Source organism: Gymnodraco acuticeps, unplaced genomic scaffold, assembly GCF_902827175.1.
Source record: "Gymnodraco acuticeps unplaced genomic scaffold, fGymAcu1.1, whole genome shotgun sequence".
In the NCBI taxonomy this organism is placed as follows: Eukaryota; Metazoa; Chordata; class Actinopteri; order Perciformes; family Bathydraconidae; genus Gymnodraco; species Gymnodraco acuticeps.
The window spans coordinates 428,343-442,625 of record NW_022990125.1 but is presented as its reverse complement, the minus strand read 5'-3'; the positions used below and the strand labels follow the sequence as shown (position 1 = coordinate 442,625).

General features: G+C 40.8%; 1 protein-coding gene across 3 annotated transcripts in view; it reads right to left on the bottom strand.

Moving 5' to 3' along the window:
• Window positions 1–868: 868 nt before the first annotated feature.
• The window catches only part of dapk1 (death-associated protein kinase 1), a 110,568-nt gene continuing 97,153 nt past the window's right edge, over window positions 869–14,283 (bottom strand). For all 3 annotated transcript variants that reach the window (XM_034216632.1, XM_034216634.1, XM_034216633.1), the window contains exons 20-26: window positions 13,675–13,891; window positions 10,473–10,658; window positions 9,942–10,139; window positions 9,186–9,324; window positions 8,455–8,575; window positions 6,098–6,286; window positions 869–5,102 (exon numbers count right to left, since the gene is read on the bottom strand). In XM_034216632.1, the coding sequence (XP_034072523.1) occupies window positions 3,813–5,102; window positions 6,098–6,286; window positions 8,455–8,575; window positions 9,186–9,324; window positions 9,942–10,139; window positions 10,473–10,658; window positions 13,675–13,891 (2,340 nt within the window). In that variant the 3' untranslated portion in view covers window positions 869–3,812. The remainder of the gene's footprint in view (window positions 5,103–6,097; window positions 6,287–8,454; window positions 8,576–9,185; window positions 9,325–9,941; window positions 10,140–10,472; window positions 10,659–13,674; window positions 13,892–14,283) is intronic.

The following is a 14,283-nucleotide window of genomic DNA, read 5'->3' as shown; positions in this document are numbered from 1 at the left end:
AATCACCAAATCTGTCTATAATTCTGTTTTGTAAGATTCAAACTAATCCAGAAACACGTGATTTAATCGTCAGGCCTTCTGCTCTATTTATCCCTCTCTGTACAAATAGTTTTGAATGGCAGTCTACACTGTCAGCATTTGAAACAAGTTGAGACAAATCCAGTCATGTGAGTGTGTGTGTGTTTGTGTGGGCAGAGGGTCGACTTCCTGCAGCTCCACAATGAACTCAGAGACGTGTGAATAACACAGCCTGGAATCTGTTGGAGGACAAATAAAGGTAACGCTTAGAAGACATGCACCTGACCCCGATTCTCCAAAGAGATTTGAAATCATAAGAAGTGAGGAAGTCCTTTAAACATACACTGGGGGGGGGATATTTTAATATCTCTATTATCTTGGTTTAAGTCGTTGCTTAAGTAAAAGCATAGACTATTTTCTAACTCTACAAACAAATGGAATTTACTTTATGTAACACTGGTACAAAAATGATCAGGGTTTTTAATCTTTAATTGAGCCCTAGAGTAATATTTAATGTTTTAAGTGGGATGAATACGTACAATCCTGGTAAGAAAACCAAAAATCTATATTTAATGGTGTGAAACTGCTTCACTTCCACTATATTCCACACACATAACAGTTCAACAGTGCATTGCATCTCACCGAGATAACAAATATAAAGTCAATGTCTTCTAAAACCTTATCAGTACAGGGACAAAAACCCATAAGAACAGGATGTTGTTACTTGGAAATAAAGCAAAAACATGTGGTCAAATATGTTGTTGCTGTCTCAGGACTTCTATCGATAGGGAACCAGGGTGCAGACTTGTTGAATTACCTAATTGTATGTCTTCAATCAGAACAGAGACAATGACGTTAGGTAAAGAATTTATTATAAAATGTATTACACTATAAAGTGTCAGAAGTACTAACAACATGGCATTCCAAGACATGCTAAAATAACGTAACATAAATAGCGACAAAAAGACAATGTGTGCAATGTGGCGATTAGACCGCAGTCTCTGAAGGTGGGAGAATAAGCATCAAACAAAAACATACAGACAAATACTTTTGAATCCACTCATTTATGTCTGAACCATATGGAAATAAAGACAAAGCTCATAATAATATAGTGATTCCCAGCTTTTACAAAAACATAATATTCACTTCCCTTTCTGAAACATGACTTCTCCGCTTGTATACTGTACAAAGTTATAAGAGGAATTAACGAGTGTGTTTTAGGCACACAGCATTGGCAAACTTTTTAAAGAAAAATAAAGTAAGTATAAATATGTGTCTGACCAGTTTGGGACATTTAATCACATTTGTACATTTTGCACATTTGTAGCATATCTTTGATTCGTTTTTATATTCTTAGGAGCGATGTGCAGTACATTCAGTTTGCCTTGTTGAAATTGGAATCAACTAATTGAGGCCAAGAGGGTGAAAAGGGAAGTGAAGAACCAGGCCGGGAGTATTTACATCACAGCTGGAAATATTGCTGCGTGGATTGGCAAGTTCAGGCCCAGACAAATAAAGTTAGAGAAGTACTATATTTGAAAAAGTATTCAAAGCATTATCTCTGCAAAACAGACAGTAACACTGGGAAAGTAAAGCGGACAGGAAATACTGCACTCTGGCACGTCAGCGCAACTGTTTACTACCAACTTGTGACAGTGTCCTGAAAAAGGGCCACACAGTATTGACATCTTTTTAAGAATGAAAGACTCTTTTCCAAAAACATCAACACATGAAAATGTTTTCTGATCACAAACATTATAAAACGCCCAGCTTACACCGATACGACATTTCTGTCACCAGCAGCCTCTGGCCCTTTCTACAGCTAACAATACTAACTTTATTCCATCTTTTACTTTGCTTTTGCTGACCGAGCCGGGCCGCAGCTTCAGGTTATAAAAAGACAAAAGTGAAAGGAGATGTGAAGCCACGCTCAAATGTACCTTTACTAATCTGACACTGGACGGTTACTTCACGTTGATGAGGCAGCATCACAAAGGTGCCGTGTCAGGTGTGTTTACTGGGTTTAATAAATGACCTTTTAGTAGAAAACATGAACTTCTATTTATTTGTTTCCATCATTGTGGTGGCACTCTATTTAAAGTAAAGGAAGATGAGCAGTGTCTGCTCCATTAGGATTTAAAATGTCTCTTTACCTTTACAGCAAATACATTTAGGTGGTAGAAGGCCCAATACCCTTCAATAAGACAATGCACTTAGGGGGGAAATCTTCCCTGTTCAAAATGGCTAAAGGTCCCTTTCTGTGCACTGAACATGAGCAGACTTGTAAGTGAAAACATTTATAGGAACAATTTATTTTACAGCTTCCATAGTTGGTTAAAATGTCCAATAAGGCAGATATTCTACTGTAAACTCTTTGAAAGGTTCCTGGAAATAACTGTCTTTGTCATTTGGTAATAATGATAGGAACATGTGTAGTAACGGCGATCCCTCAAAAGAAACACAAACTTATCTAAAGCCTGTTTTGGATGGAAAGTCACAAACATACCAAAACATAAATCAGTAAGCAGACGAGGACACGTTTCGATAACCTAAACAAAATGTTAAAACTCATTTCCCAAAAGTCACTGGTTCTGGCTACAGAAACATATTTGCTGGTGTTCTTCGTCTTGTACGGTAGAAATCTTTGGGTTTTTAATCAATTGAAAAAACAGATTAGTGAAGATTGAACTCTTACCTGCTGGTGGAGAAACTAAAGATAATAACTGAACATTAGCTCAAAAGGGCAATTAGATTTATCTTCCAGTTTGAACAGAATAGTCTTTCAAGGGAAAAGAAAGACAACTAAAAACAAGTTTGTCACACTATAGTTCATATGAAATTGTTCTTTTAAGGACGTTTCTTAGGCGATTATGCGACCGTTACAATAAATTGTCAGCACAAAGCTGATCTGTAGGAACCCACAAAAGCATCCATTAAACAGGAAGGACCCCACATCGTCTCTTCAGACTCTTAGAAAAGGTTAGATCTCGACAGCGACTCCCAAACACTAAAGAGAAAACAGCAAGATATCTGATTTCAGCTTTTTTAATGCCGGCAAAATGTAATTGTAAAATGAGCCTAGCTTTCTTTTTTCTTTATTAAATAACCATTTTACAAGTCTGAAATGTAGGATGTTTCATTTAAAAACTTGATTGAAATGTTCCTATTAGTGTCAACAAGGCACAGTTCTTTAAATGTTGGGCTATTTTATAATAACAAGACTATTTGTGCTCTTTAGGGAGGTAGAAGGCCACAAAGGCACACTGACTAAATGCTTTTCATTTATTAAACACTAAGCTGAACGGTTCAAATGTCACAAAACAACAAATAAGTAGGAAGGAAAGAATAATATTATTTGTTGTAACTATGACTGATGGAGTGAGTAAAAACGGAAGGTCCGAACATGAGGCGGCCATCTTTTAAAATCATCCCTTCACAGAGTTGATAGCTTATAAATGTAGCCGAGTGAGTCCTAAGTGTGCAGTAGAGCAGAAGGGAGTTTAAAAAGCAGCACGACAAGATTAAGAAACTGAATGAAATCACAGGGTTCTTCTTTGGAGCTCAGGACAATCAGCTCTTTCACAACATTCATAGTGGAAGGTCAGCTATACAGGTGTGGAGAGCACAAACACGACATCTGGTTCCCACGGCAACTTAATGGAGTGATTAAGGAGCGAGCAGCTGAACGATTGCACTTCATGTTCATTCACACACGAGTCCTGTTTCAGGGGGAAAACGTCAAGTTAAACACAATCCGCAGTTTGGGTGAGGACGGAGAGCCGGCCCCGCTCAGTTCAGCGGGAGATGACGGAGCTGATGGAGTTGTACGACGTGCCGCCGTTGCAGATGGGGGGGTAGCCGTTGGCCAGCGCTTCCATGTTGACCCTGAAAACAGGAGAAGCTTTGAGCAGGAAGTCGGCGACATCCCTGCGGCCGAGCTCCCTCAGTTTGGCCATCAGCACGCCCACTGTGCTGTCCGCTCGCCCGCTCCACTCCTGCAGCAGCGCCGCCGTCGGGCTGGGCTGCAGCAAGGCCTGCTGGGAGTCCTGCTCCGAGTCTAGCTCAGAGGCGCCATTGGGAGTCCCGTTGCTGTGTTTGGCCACCAACTCTGTGAGGCCGAGGTTCATGGCCAGCAGGCACCAGTCTTTCCCCAGAGCGTCAGGAGGGTCCAGCATGCGGCAGAGCTTCCTGCGGGCCAGCAGGGGGACGTCTGATATGTGGATGTCTGTTCCCAGAGTCCCCTGCTGGTAGACCTCAGCGCAGCCGAAAGACAGGATGCTGCTGAAGCTCTCTCGGTAGCCGCCCATAGTGTTGGTGAGCGAGGACTCCCGCTGGACTTGTGCACGGAGGAAATCTTTGGGTTGGTAGATCATCATGGGGGCGTGGTGCTCCCGCAGCTGCTGAGGACTCAGGTAGTATTTGGCTGTGAGCAGTCCGGGGAGCGTGGAGGCCAGCAGGTTCTCCGTTATACTACAGGCGGTGTCCAACAGGGTGTAGCACTTGGCCCGCTCAGACTCGTGCCCACGCACCTGAATCTCCACCCCCTGGCCGTGGTTGACCAGCAGGATCATGGCCTCCACTCCTCCCTGGCTCACCTTGGCTCCGTTGGTCCACAGGTGGATATCGCCGTCTAAATTCTCCCCCCCCTCCTCCTCGGGCTTCTGCTGGTGGCTCCAGCGACACAGGTTCACCTGCAGTTTGTGAAACAGGCCACAGGGGAAGGGGGTGAGGTGCTCCGCAGGGACGAGACGCACGCCGCCGTAAATCAGCGACTCCTCCTCCTCCTCTTCTTCGGTCCAGGAGCGGTGGAGGCCGTTGGTCTTGATGAGAGCGGGAACGTCCACCATGGCGGGGTTGGTGGCGTCGCGGGCGCACACGTCCATGGCGTCCAGGATCTGCAGCAGCTCGTCCACGTCGCTCTCAGGAGCCAGAGCCTGCACCTCCTCCAGCCTGTAGCGCCCCCTGTAGTGGTGGATGGCCTTGGGCGTCTCGATGGAGAGAAGCTTGCCGATGACGTGGCTGCAGAGCCAACGAGGCTCCAGCAGGACCACATCCTGCACCGTCTCACTCTGCATGATGTTGATCTGTGGGAGGAGGGCATGAAGGGGAGAGGAAATGTATTAGAAAGTCATCACAGTTGTGGAAGAGATAGTTAAATGTTAAATGTAAACATTTTTGCACGTTTTTGTGTTTCTCTTATTTTCCTACGATACTGTTATGATTGGTTGTGAATAAGAAAATATGAAGGACAGACAATTTATTTCTATTTTTTTTTTTTCTTTGAGAAAGGGGCAGGTAGTATAAGATTATTTTCTTCTCCCTGCTCCTTTTCGGGTATGGTGTGTTTATAGAGACATGTTTTGTAAATAATTGTTATACATTAAGTTGTGCATACCATGAACGGAATAAATACAAATGAAATGTTAGTGAAACAAATCGATAAAGATAGAAAAAATTGAAATACGAATACCTAGTATATATATAGAAACATTGTTTGAGCCTCAGTACATCATTAGGTAAATAAACATGTGGCCCCTGCAGAGTAATTGTTTACACATGAAAACAAAGCATTGGGACTTATTTATTCATAAACAAACAGCGCACCCTGATGGTGGTCTGGTGAAAGGACAGTCAGCTGCTGGAGATGAGATGTATTGTAAAAGCACCTTTGATTTCATCTCACAACTACCATCAAACACAGCGTTTTAAAACTATATTAATAAGATGACTGGATAAAACATTTCCTTTATCATGCTCATTGCAACACATTTTTTAAGTTTCATTTCGGTTGTGAACTCACAAGTGGATAACAGTCCCATCTTAATAAATCATTGTTATTTGTAGTTATTTATATCAATAACAACAATAGATATGTGTTTTATCCTTACCAAAAAGAGATTCCAATAAAAAAAGGTTTTTGTTTTCTAATGTCATTTGAACAAGTAGGGTTATTGTTGTTTCATTTGTTAGCTCTGAACATGAAAACGTTGTTGGTTTTTAGAACCCTAACCCTTGACATGTCTTCTCCCTGTTGCTACCTACAGTGCATCTTTCTTCTAAACTGATAAACTCCACGCACCTCCCCCATGCTGTGCAGCTGCATGGCCAGCGTGCGGAGGTGATCCTGGCTGACCAGAGGGTTGATGTGCTCCTGCACGTCGCTGACAAACTGTTGCCATGACGTCAGCTGGTTGGGACCACTCAGCTTCCTCCAGGTCGGCAGGGTGGCGAGCAGCCGCTCCGACAGCAGCGTCATGGGACTACAGCTCTGTAGAGACGGAGAAGGGAGGTGAATAAAGCTTTCCTTCAGATATTAACCAACAACAACAACAACAAGGATCCTCCCACATAGATAGTGGGCTGTAGAAAATACTTTTGTATTTTGGTGCTGTATGTTTATTACTGATACAAATAATCTGATGATAGGGTGGGAAAGTATTTGGCTACCTTAGACTTACAATGCATTTTTTAAAACAAGATCATCATTATCAGATCTCTAACCGCCTGCTACAAAAAAAAGAAGAAAGCTTTGATGTATTTAATTTAAGGATGGACTTGATGCTTTATTAATAATAATTGAGTCTCTTTCCAATAAAGATTTGAATGCTGAGTCATATTTAATGGAAACATAATAATAAGATTGTCTTGTGAATTAATTGAAGTGGGAGAGCACATGGTTTTTTTAGCGCAGTGAAGATTGTGTTCTCAAAAGGCTTAACATGGTTACAAGGTATGGAAATGAAAGATTTGATTGACTAGGATATGATGAACCTATGAAGTGCATGGTACTTTATCTGGGTCATTTTACAGAAGGAATTGTCCAAAGTACGAAGATATATTGTTAATAGCTGGCAGAAACGCGATCACTAAAAAATGGTGCAAGGTGGAACCTCCTACTCAGGAACAATGCAAAGAGATGGCAGAGCAAATCAATATGATGGAAAGACTGACAGACTGAGACTGCAAGAATCATTTGAAGGAAAATGGAAGGAATTGACAATAATTAGGAATCAAACAAGCGACAAGGATTACTAACTGACTTTCTAAGAGGGACAGTCTAACTCAGTGGTTCTCAAATGGGGGTACGCGGACCCCTAGGGGTACGTTGGAGTACTGCAGGGGGTACGTGAGATTTATTTTATGTTAATGAACAAAAACGACATAAGTAATGCATTCAAACAAACTACTAATAGTAGATGAACTACTTTATTCAAAGGTTTACAGTAATTCTGGATAATAAAATGGGAAAAATAAACGGGGTGCTCTCTTTTCCTCTCCCTCTCCTGACAGCCCGTCAGTCTCGTGCAGCTCGCTGAACCTGTAATAAGTGACCCGACAGTAAATAATAAATATATGTATAACTAGTTTAGCTAGTTCCAGAGTAGATGAAATAGCTAAGTGTGGTAGGTCTAACTCTTAGTGTATTTTGCTCCACTCAACAGTCTGTCATGCAGAGCTGCGTGTTCTCCGTCAGCAGCAGCTGATCTGCTCTCCGATCTCTCTCTCGCGTCCGGTTAGACTTTACTCGCGTTTATGTCCAAATCTATCAGATCTAGCTAGTTCTAGTTAATGATATGACTGCCTGCTTATCAAAGGACAAAAACAATAAGTATTGCTTGGCAACGGCTGCAAAGTATAGCGCAGCATTATGCATATGTTTATATGAGGGGTCAAAATCCCATGCTCATAAAATGCTCATATCTTTTTCTCTTCATTCGCCACGCCCCAAAATAAATAAATATAAAAATGTTAGGAAAAGTAACAGAGTTAGAGCAGTGTGGGTTTTATATTAACAGCCTACACATATTTCAAAACGTGAAGTGTAATAACTGCAGTTTTGCCTCGCTGTCAGAATGACAAAGATCCTCAGTGAAGCACAAGCCCATGATTCACTACATTGTAAGTACAACTTATTAAAAAGATCAGTTTAATGCAACTAATGTCGTCTTAGTGTTATTGCATGATGTTAATTAGAATTTAGTGATGGATTGTAAACATTTTAAATGTAGCATTTAAGTGTTTCTCAGTTTAATAAATCAGACACCGATGGTGCAGCGCTGTACTGTACCTCTTTATATAGGCATTTCTTCCCTAACAAATTGTTTTTGCGCTGATCAGGGGGTACATTATTGGAAAAAGTTTGAGAACCACTGGTCTAACTAACTGATGAATGGGAATGTGTCTTCCAAATGCATTCGGTTTTTTTGTAAGAATGATTGTATTTGTATAAATGGCTGTAGTGTCTTTCCTTTTGTTGGCATGTACATGTACAATGCTGTTTGGACTTGTTATTGTTTGAAAACCCTTTCATCAACTCTTAGCCCAACATCCTGTTGTGCTTTGATGGAAATACTGTCTCTTTTAGATCCTTCATTATAACAGATGAGATAAAGGTAAGTGGTTTAAAATACACAAACATATGAAATGTTTGCTCACAGAGATGATGCTGGCACGGAGCTCCTGCAGGTGAATCCTCAGCAGCTTCACGTCTTTGGAGTTTGAGGCCCCGGCGTCCATCACAAACAGTTGCTCACTGATCTCCATGTCCACCCCAAATCTGAAGAAACAAAACCACAACCACCATTTCAAATCTTTTTACAGCAGTACTGAGATAAAGGTGGGGAACAGTCAAGTAATACACCTGACATTATTACATCATGTTTTTTATGATAGCGGCATTCAAGTTATTTATGGAGGTAGATTTGTCTGAATATTATTTGAGAACAGATTGAGAATCTGTGTGTAAATGTTATTAGCTGTAAATGTAAAACACCTTCCACAAATGCATACATTCTTTTTTAACTAAAAATGTTGTGCAAATGTACCCAGATCGAACACAAATCTGTGAATTAATGAAGTTGATATACGTGTGAATATCTTTCTAACATTTACTACCTTCGATCCGGCCTTTGTGAATCCAGTTTGTGTTTGTAAAAGGGAAATGCATTTGTTGATCTTAATTCTAAGTTTGTAGATTTGCATTTCGACACAAACTTTCTGCAGGTCCGAAAGAAATCTACATTTGTCTCTCGGCCATTTTCAAATAGCAGATAATGGCTTACAAGGTTACCCCGTTTCAACGTAAAAACGTAAGCATGCAGTGCGGTTACTGCTGTTTTTTGTATATACACTACATTGGCATTGCGTGCTGTGGTCTGAGCCCCCACCTGTTCCTGACTTCCTTGACCAGAGCTTTCTCCTTGTCGTAGGTGAACTCTCCGGAGATCGCTCTGGGGACGTCTGCGAGGTCGGCGTGCGTCGCCACGAGAACGACTGCAAGAGGCTGCTGGGTCCGACCTCCGAAAGCTGCAGAAAGAACATTTCACATTTTAGTCAATAACTGTATGAACCAAACACTAGACAATCTGACAGCAGGTTCAGCAGCCAAACATTCGTTCAAGTACTGCACTGAATCATTTTGTAATTGAAAGCATTACTACATTTTTGAAGCAAACATTGTACTTTTCACCCCACTACATTTATGTGAGAACTTTGCAGATTAAAAACACAAAATAGAATCAGCAAATACAATTTATTGTAGGTAAATATAAGGTAAAACTTAATTTATCCTCAGTGGGAAAGTAAATACATTTTTATAATTACCTCCATCATGACCAGGCGCAAGTGTTTTACACATTACTACATCAATAGTTATAATCCAGTTGTTTTTTAAATATACTTTATTCTCAAGTGGGCAAAGACAGCAATCTGTTAATGAAATTACACTTAAAGCACTAATGAGTGTTTTGCTCAAGTTAGTTTTAGCTCACTTTGCACTACTTGCGTAGCCTCTGCTTAAATCTGGTTTCAAATCTTGCGTCTAAATTGTGGAGAGCAATTTGTGGATCTATGTTAGGGTAAATATGATCTATTTTAAAATGTAGTTTTGATGATGGGACGAATAAAGGATTCCTGATATTCACCGATGTTGTCCTGCGGCAGGCTGAGGGCTTTGAGCAGGTTCAGCCAGTAGGTGATGTGTCCCAGCTGGGTCTCGTACGGCTCCTCCAGAGAGAACAGGACCAGGTGGATCGCCGTGGCGTCGTTGGCAGCAAAGTAGTCGTAGGAGCAGTAATAAACCGGGTTCCCCGAAAACTCCCACACACTGAACTCCCCCACACCTACAGAGAGGGAAATAAGAGATGTGAGCAGCATGTTTATAAAGTTCACTTTTCATCGGGACTTTAGCAGGACTCCTGCTTACCTCGTTCAATACAGCAAGCAAAGGTTATTTGATTTGGAAAATGTACATTTGATACCACCTGTAAAAGTACACGTGTAAAAATGTTAAGAACTTCCGCCTATTTGCGTAGTTTTTACTTCACTACATGTCAGAGGTTAATATTGTATGCCACTACATATTTTTACTTACAGGATGTCACATTTTCAATGCAGGACTTTAACTTATTGTGGAATATTTGTAAATGTTTACTCCCTCCACTGCTGGTTCTCACCGTGGATGTTGCTGTACTGGATGTCGATGGCCTTTGTAGCTTGGTCGTCAGCTGTGGACAGAGCGTTGTGGACCGGGGAGAACACCTCCAGGACCCCTTTGGTCAGGCTGGGCTCGAACATCATGCTGCGACTCCGCACGCTCACATTCTCACAGCCCGGGTACAGGTTGGAAATGCTCACCGACACTGAACAGAGGAAGAGGGAAATAACGTGTTGACGGCCTGTCAGATTTAGAGAACTTGAAAATCAAGATGTAATTGGCCTTTAAAAACGGACTTGATGCATTACACATTCAAAGAATACATTTGTTTCCGTTTGTCTGTGCCATTTTGCGAAGATGATTTGAAAAATGTACAAACAGATGGTAAAAAAACAAAACTGTTCATCTGCTGTTTCAATGGATACATTTTGTATCTCATTTTAGATTATATCTTGGTGACATTCAATACAGGTAAATACAAAACGATTTAAATATTTTAAAATGTCTTAAAGGGGCCCTATTATGCTTTTATGGTTTATTATAACCCCGGCCCTTAGCCTATTATGTACAATGTGTTGGAGACGAGTGTTACATAGTAATGTCACTATGTTATTGAAGTAATCAAAGGGGGACGTTTAAGGCAGGAGGGCAGGGTGTGTGGGAGAAAAACTCTTTTATTTTTAGATATTTCAGATAATTATTATCTGTCGAAAAAATGTCTTCATGAATTTTGCTCTCTACTATGATGAAAAGTGATCTGCATCCACTACTGTCAATTTGCAAACACACGGGGGTGCTGTTTACTTGCGAATGAATTCAAGATGCAGGGAACACATTGGGATTTACTTCACGCTCTGTAGGGCCACACCTACAGTTTGTTGTCTATGGCTTTAAACTACAAATCAAAAACGTCTTTTTGGGTATACTCATACAGTTTTATAACCTGACACCATACAAAGTTAATCCTGTTGGTAGTCAAAAGATTTCCAACCATGAGGAGCTGCAGCAGCTGGATTTCGACATCAGTGTGTGGTCTCTTGCTAAATCAGGTTGAGGGGACAGTATATGTTCATGTTAAGGTCTTGTGAAATTCATAGCACTATTGCCTTGGTCACATGACAAAAACAAACAAAAGGAACGCCCAAAAAAGGGAAAAATAAGAAGGCAACGGAAAAGGGTGACTTTTTTTGCAGTACATGAAAAATGGACAGGATCCTAAATTGGTTTTCTGGTTTAATGTCAGGCCGCATTAATAAGAACATCTGTCGTAGGTTTGGACTTCAGGGATGCAAAGGTGCACATATGTCAACACCTCTTTTCATGACAGGACTGAGTGTCTTACAAGAAAGGTTGATAAATAAGAACATCAAGCTGCGTTCACAGTTCTTCTGTCCAGATAATGAATAAAAGTGCCTCTCAAATACCAAAGGCCAGCGATTGATGCAGAGTGCAGAATAGTTTCAGATGTCAAGGGAAGTTTTCTGTCCAGTGGCATCATAAATGTACAGATATTGATACTAGACGAAGGTAAATATGCATTCATTGGTCACATCTAGACTTTCGACAGGCTGACAGCGACACAAAATGCAAGTTGTTCTACACCAATTCAGCCACTGGTTCGCTTCTCAGCTCTGTGTTTCACTGTGGACTCTCGTCACAGACCGCTGAAGAGTCAATAAAGACCGTCACGCAGTTCAGCTAGAATTCAAAGAACGGGATAAAACGCGCTCTTTCAACCCCAGATTTCCAGATAGTATAGACGAAGAGATGGGTAACACTACACTGGCTCACGTAGCATTACCTCAGTGAGCATCAAGTGTGTATGTGTGTGGGTGTGTGTGTGTGTGTGAGGGAGGGAGGGGCAGATAGAGTGCAGATACAGAGGGATTGAAACAAAGCAAGTGCAAGTGTGTGTGTTTTGTGGACGGCACTAAAGGAGGACACACATCCATTGAAAACACTTTTCTAAAGAGAAGGAGCAGTAAAGAAGTTTCTTCTTTAAGAATACAGTCAGTGTTATTCGAGTAAAGGGGATGATGGTGGGTTAGATTCCACTGTGTGCAGATAATTAGTGCTTTCATTTTGATGTGTGAACGGTTGTCTGCGATGAAAGTTTTTTTAATGTGTCTTGTTTTGAATATAAACTACAACCAGGTGCTTGCTTTGTTTCACTTTCAGACCATCCATCTTCATGCTCCTGGGGCAGATCCTTGAAAGGGGGGAGGAGTGTTATTGACTTGTTTCCACTCACTCTTCTTTCTTTTTGATACTCACCAAAGTCAGACATATTAAACACAAATCCTACACATACAGCTTATACACAGGCACAGACAGGCAGCAGATACATGATCAAAATACTGTGCAGCAGACAGATATTCTTGTGTTCTGATTTCTGCAAACGCTTTGGGATGTATCCAATCATTCAGACAATTTGAAAAATGATTGTAAATCACTCAAAATACAAATATTTATCCGTATTCATCTGGAAAAGGCAAGACTTGATTGACCTGAATGTTGTTGATTGATGTGACCGCTGCAGCAACAGCACTGCAAACCTGGCTCATACCGTTTGTTCTTCTTTTTTTTCACAATCAAAAGGAATTCTGGGCATTTGTTTTTGGTACCCTTCCTAAAAATGTAGGGATTTAATTGAAGTCCTGCATCTATATTCTACTGTTTGGGCTTCCAGGAGACCTTGACACTTTGACTGCCAAACAAGCTGGTATAGTGGAAAATGCATCTTTATTAGCTCGTCGCAGAATCTTACTAGGTTGCAAATCCCCTAAGGTCCTCTATTTGGCTTAAGGACCTGGTATTCCTTATCAAACTTGAGAAGATAAAATGTACTCTTCAGTGCTATGTAGACCAGTTCTATAAGTAATATAAGTGCAGAAAAATGAGTAATGTTTATATATTTTAAACTTTTTTTTTTTTTTATTCACCTTTTTTTATATTTGTATTTACTTATTTGTTTTTAATTTGATTTATTTATGTATTTTGTTTTCTTTTTCAGTATGGAATACATGTGCTTCCTTGATTAAACTTGTATCTCTATGGTTTTTAAAATAAATGGTGGGAGGGGATGAGTGGGAGTTAAGGGGTGGGGGTGAGATACAAATAAATACATAAATAAATAAATAAATAAATAAACATGACATCTTATCAGCCAGGGTTATACATTCAATTATTAGAAACAAATATTTGTTTGGGTGGTCACCTACCGGCAGGTTTGGAGTGGACCGGGGAGTTTGGGTGGCGGTTTGTATTGGTCATGCGTGTCCTCTTCCTCCTGAAGAAGCTGCGCAGGATGCCACATTTCAGAGACTCCAACAGAGTGCTCTTCCCGGCTCCGGAGTTTCCGAACAGCTTCAGCTTGATCCTGGGCTGCACGGTCTGAGTGGGCCGCAGCTGCTGGATGTAGCTTAGCTTGTGGTTGTCCTGACCCCCAAATAAGAAGAAAAGAGATCATTTAAAACCCACTGACATTTGAGGTCACATTAAGAAACACATGATCTACTGTATGACATGGACTCCCACATGTTTTCATGTCAAGCAGCTCCACACATCTTCAATGTATCCCCTTTTGTTCCACATAGTGTACTGTAGCATGATCAAGGTTTTACTTGATACTACAGACTTTTATGTAATTTGGAGACAGTCAGTCAATCCAATATACAACTCTGAAGAAAATGAAGAGACCACTCCAATTTGTTCTTAAATCTCAATCTCTACATGTATGGCAGCCATTCCAGTGTCTGTTGAATTCCAACACAGAGAAATGTTGTCAGTAGTTTATAGAAGACGCTTTTTTATTTATTTAACTCAAACAC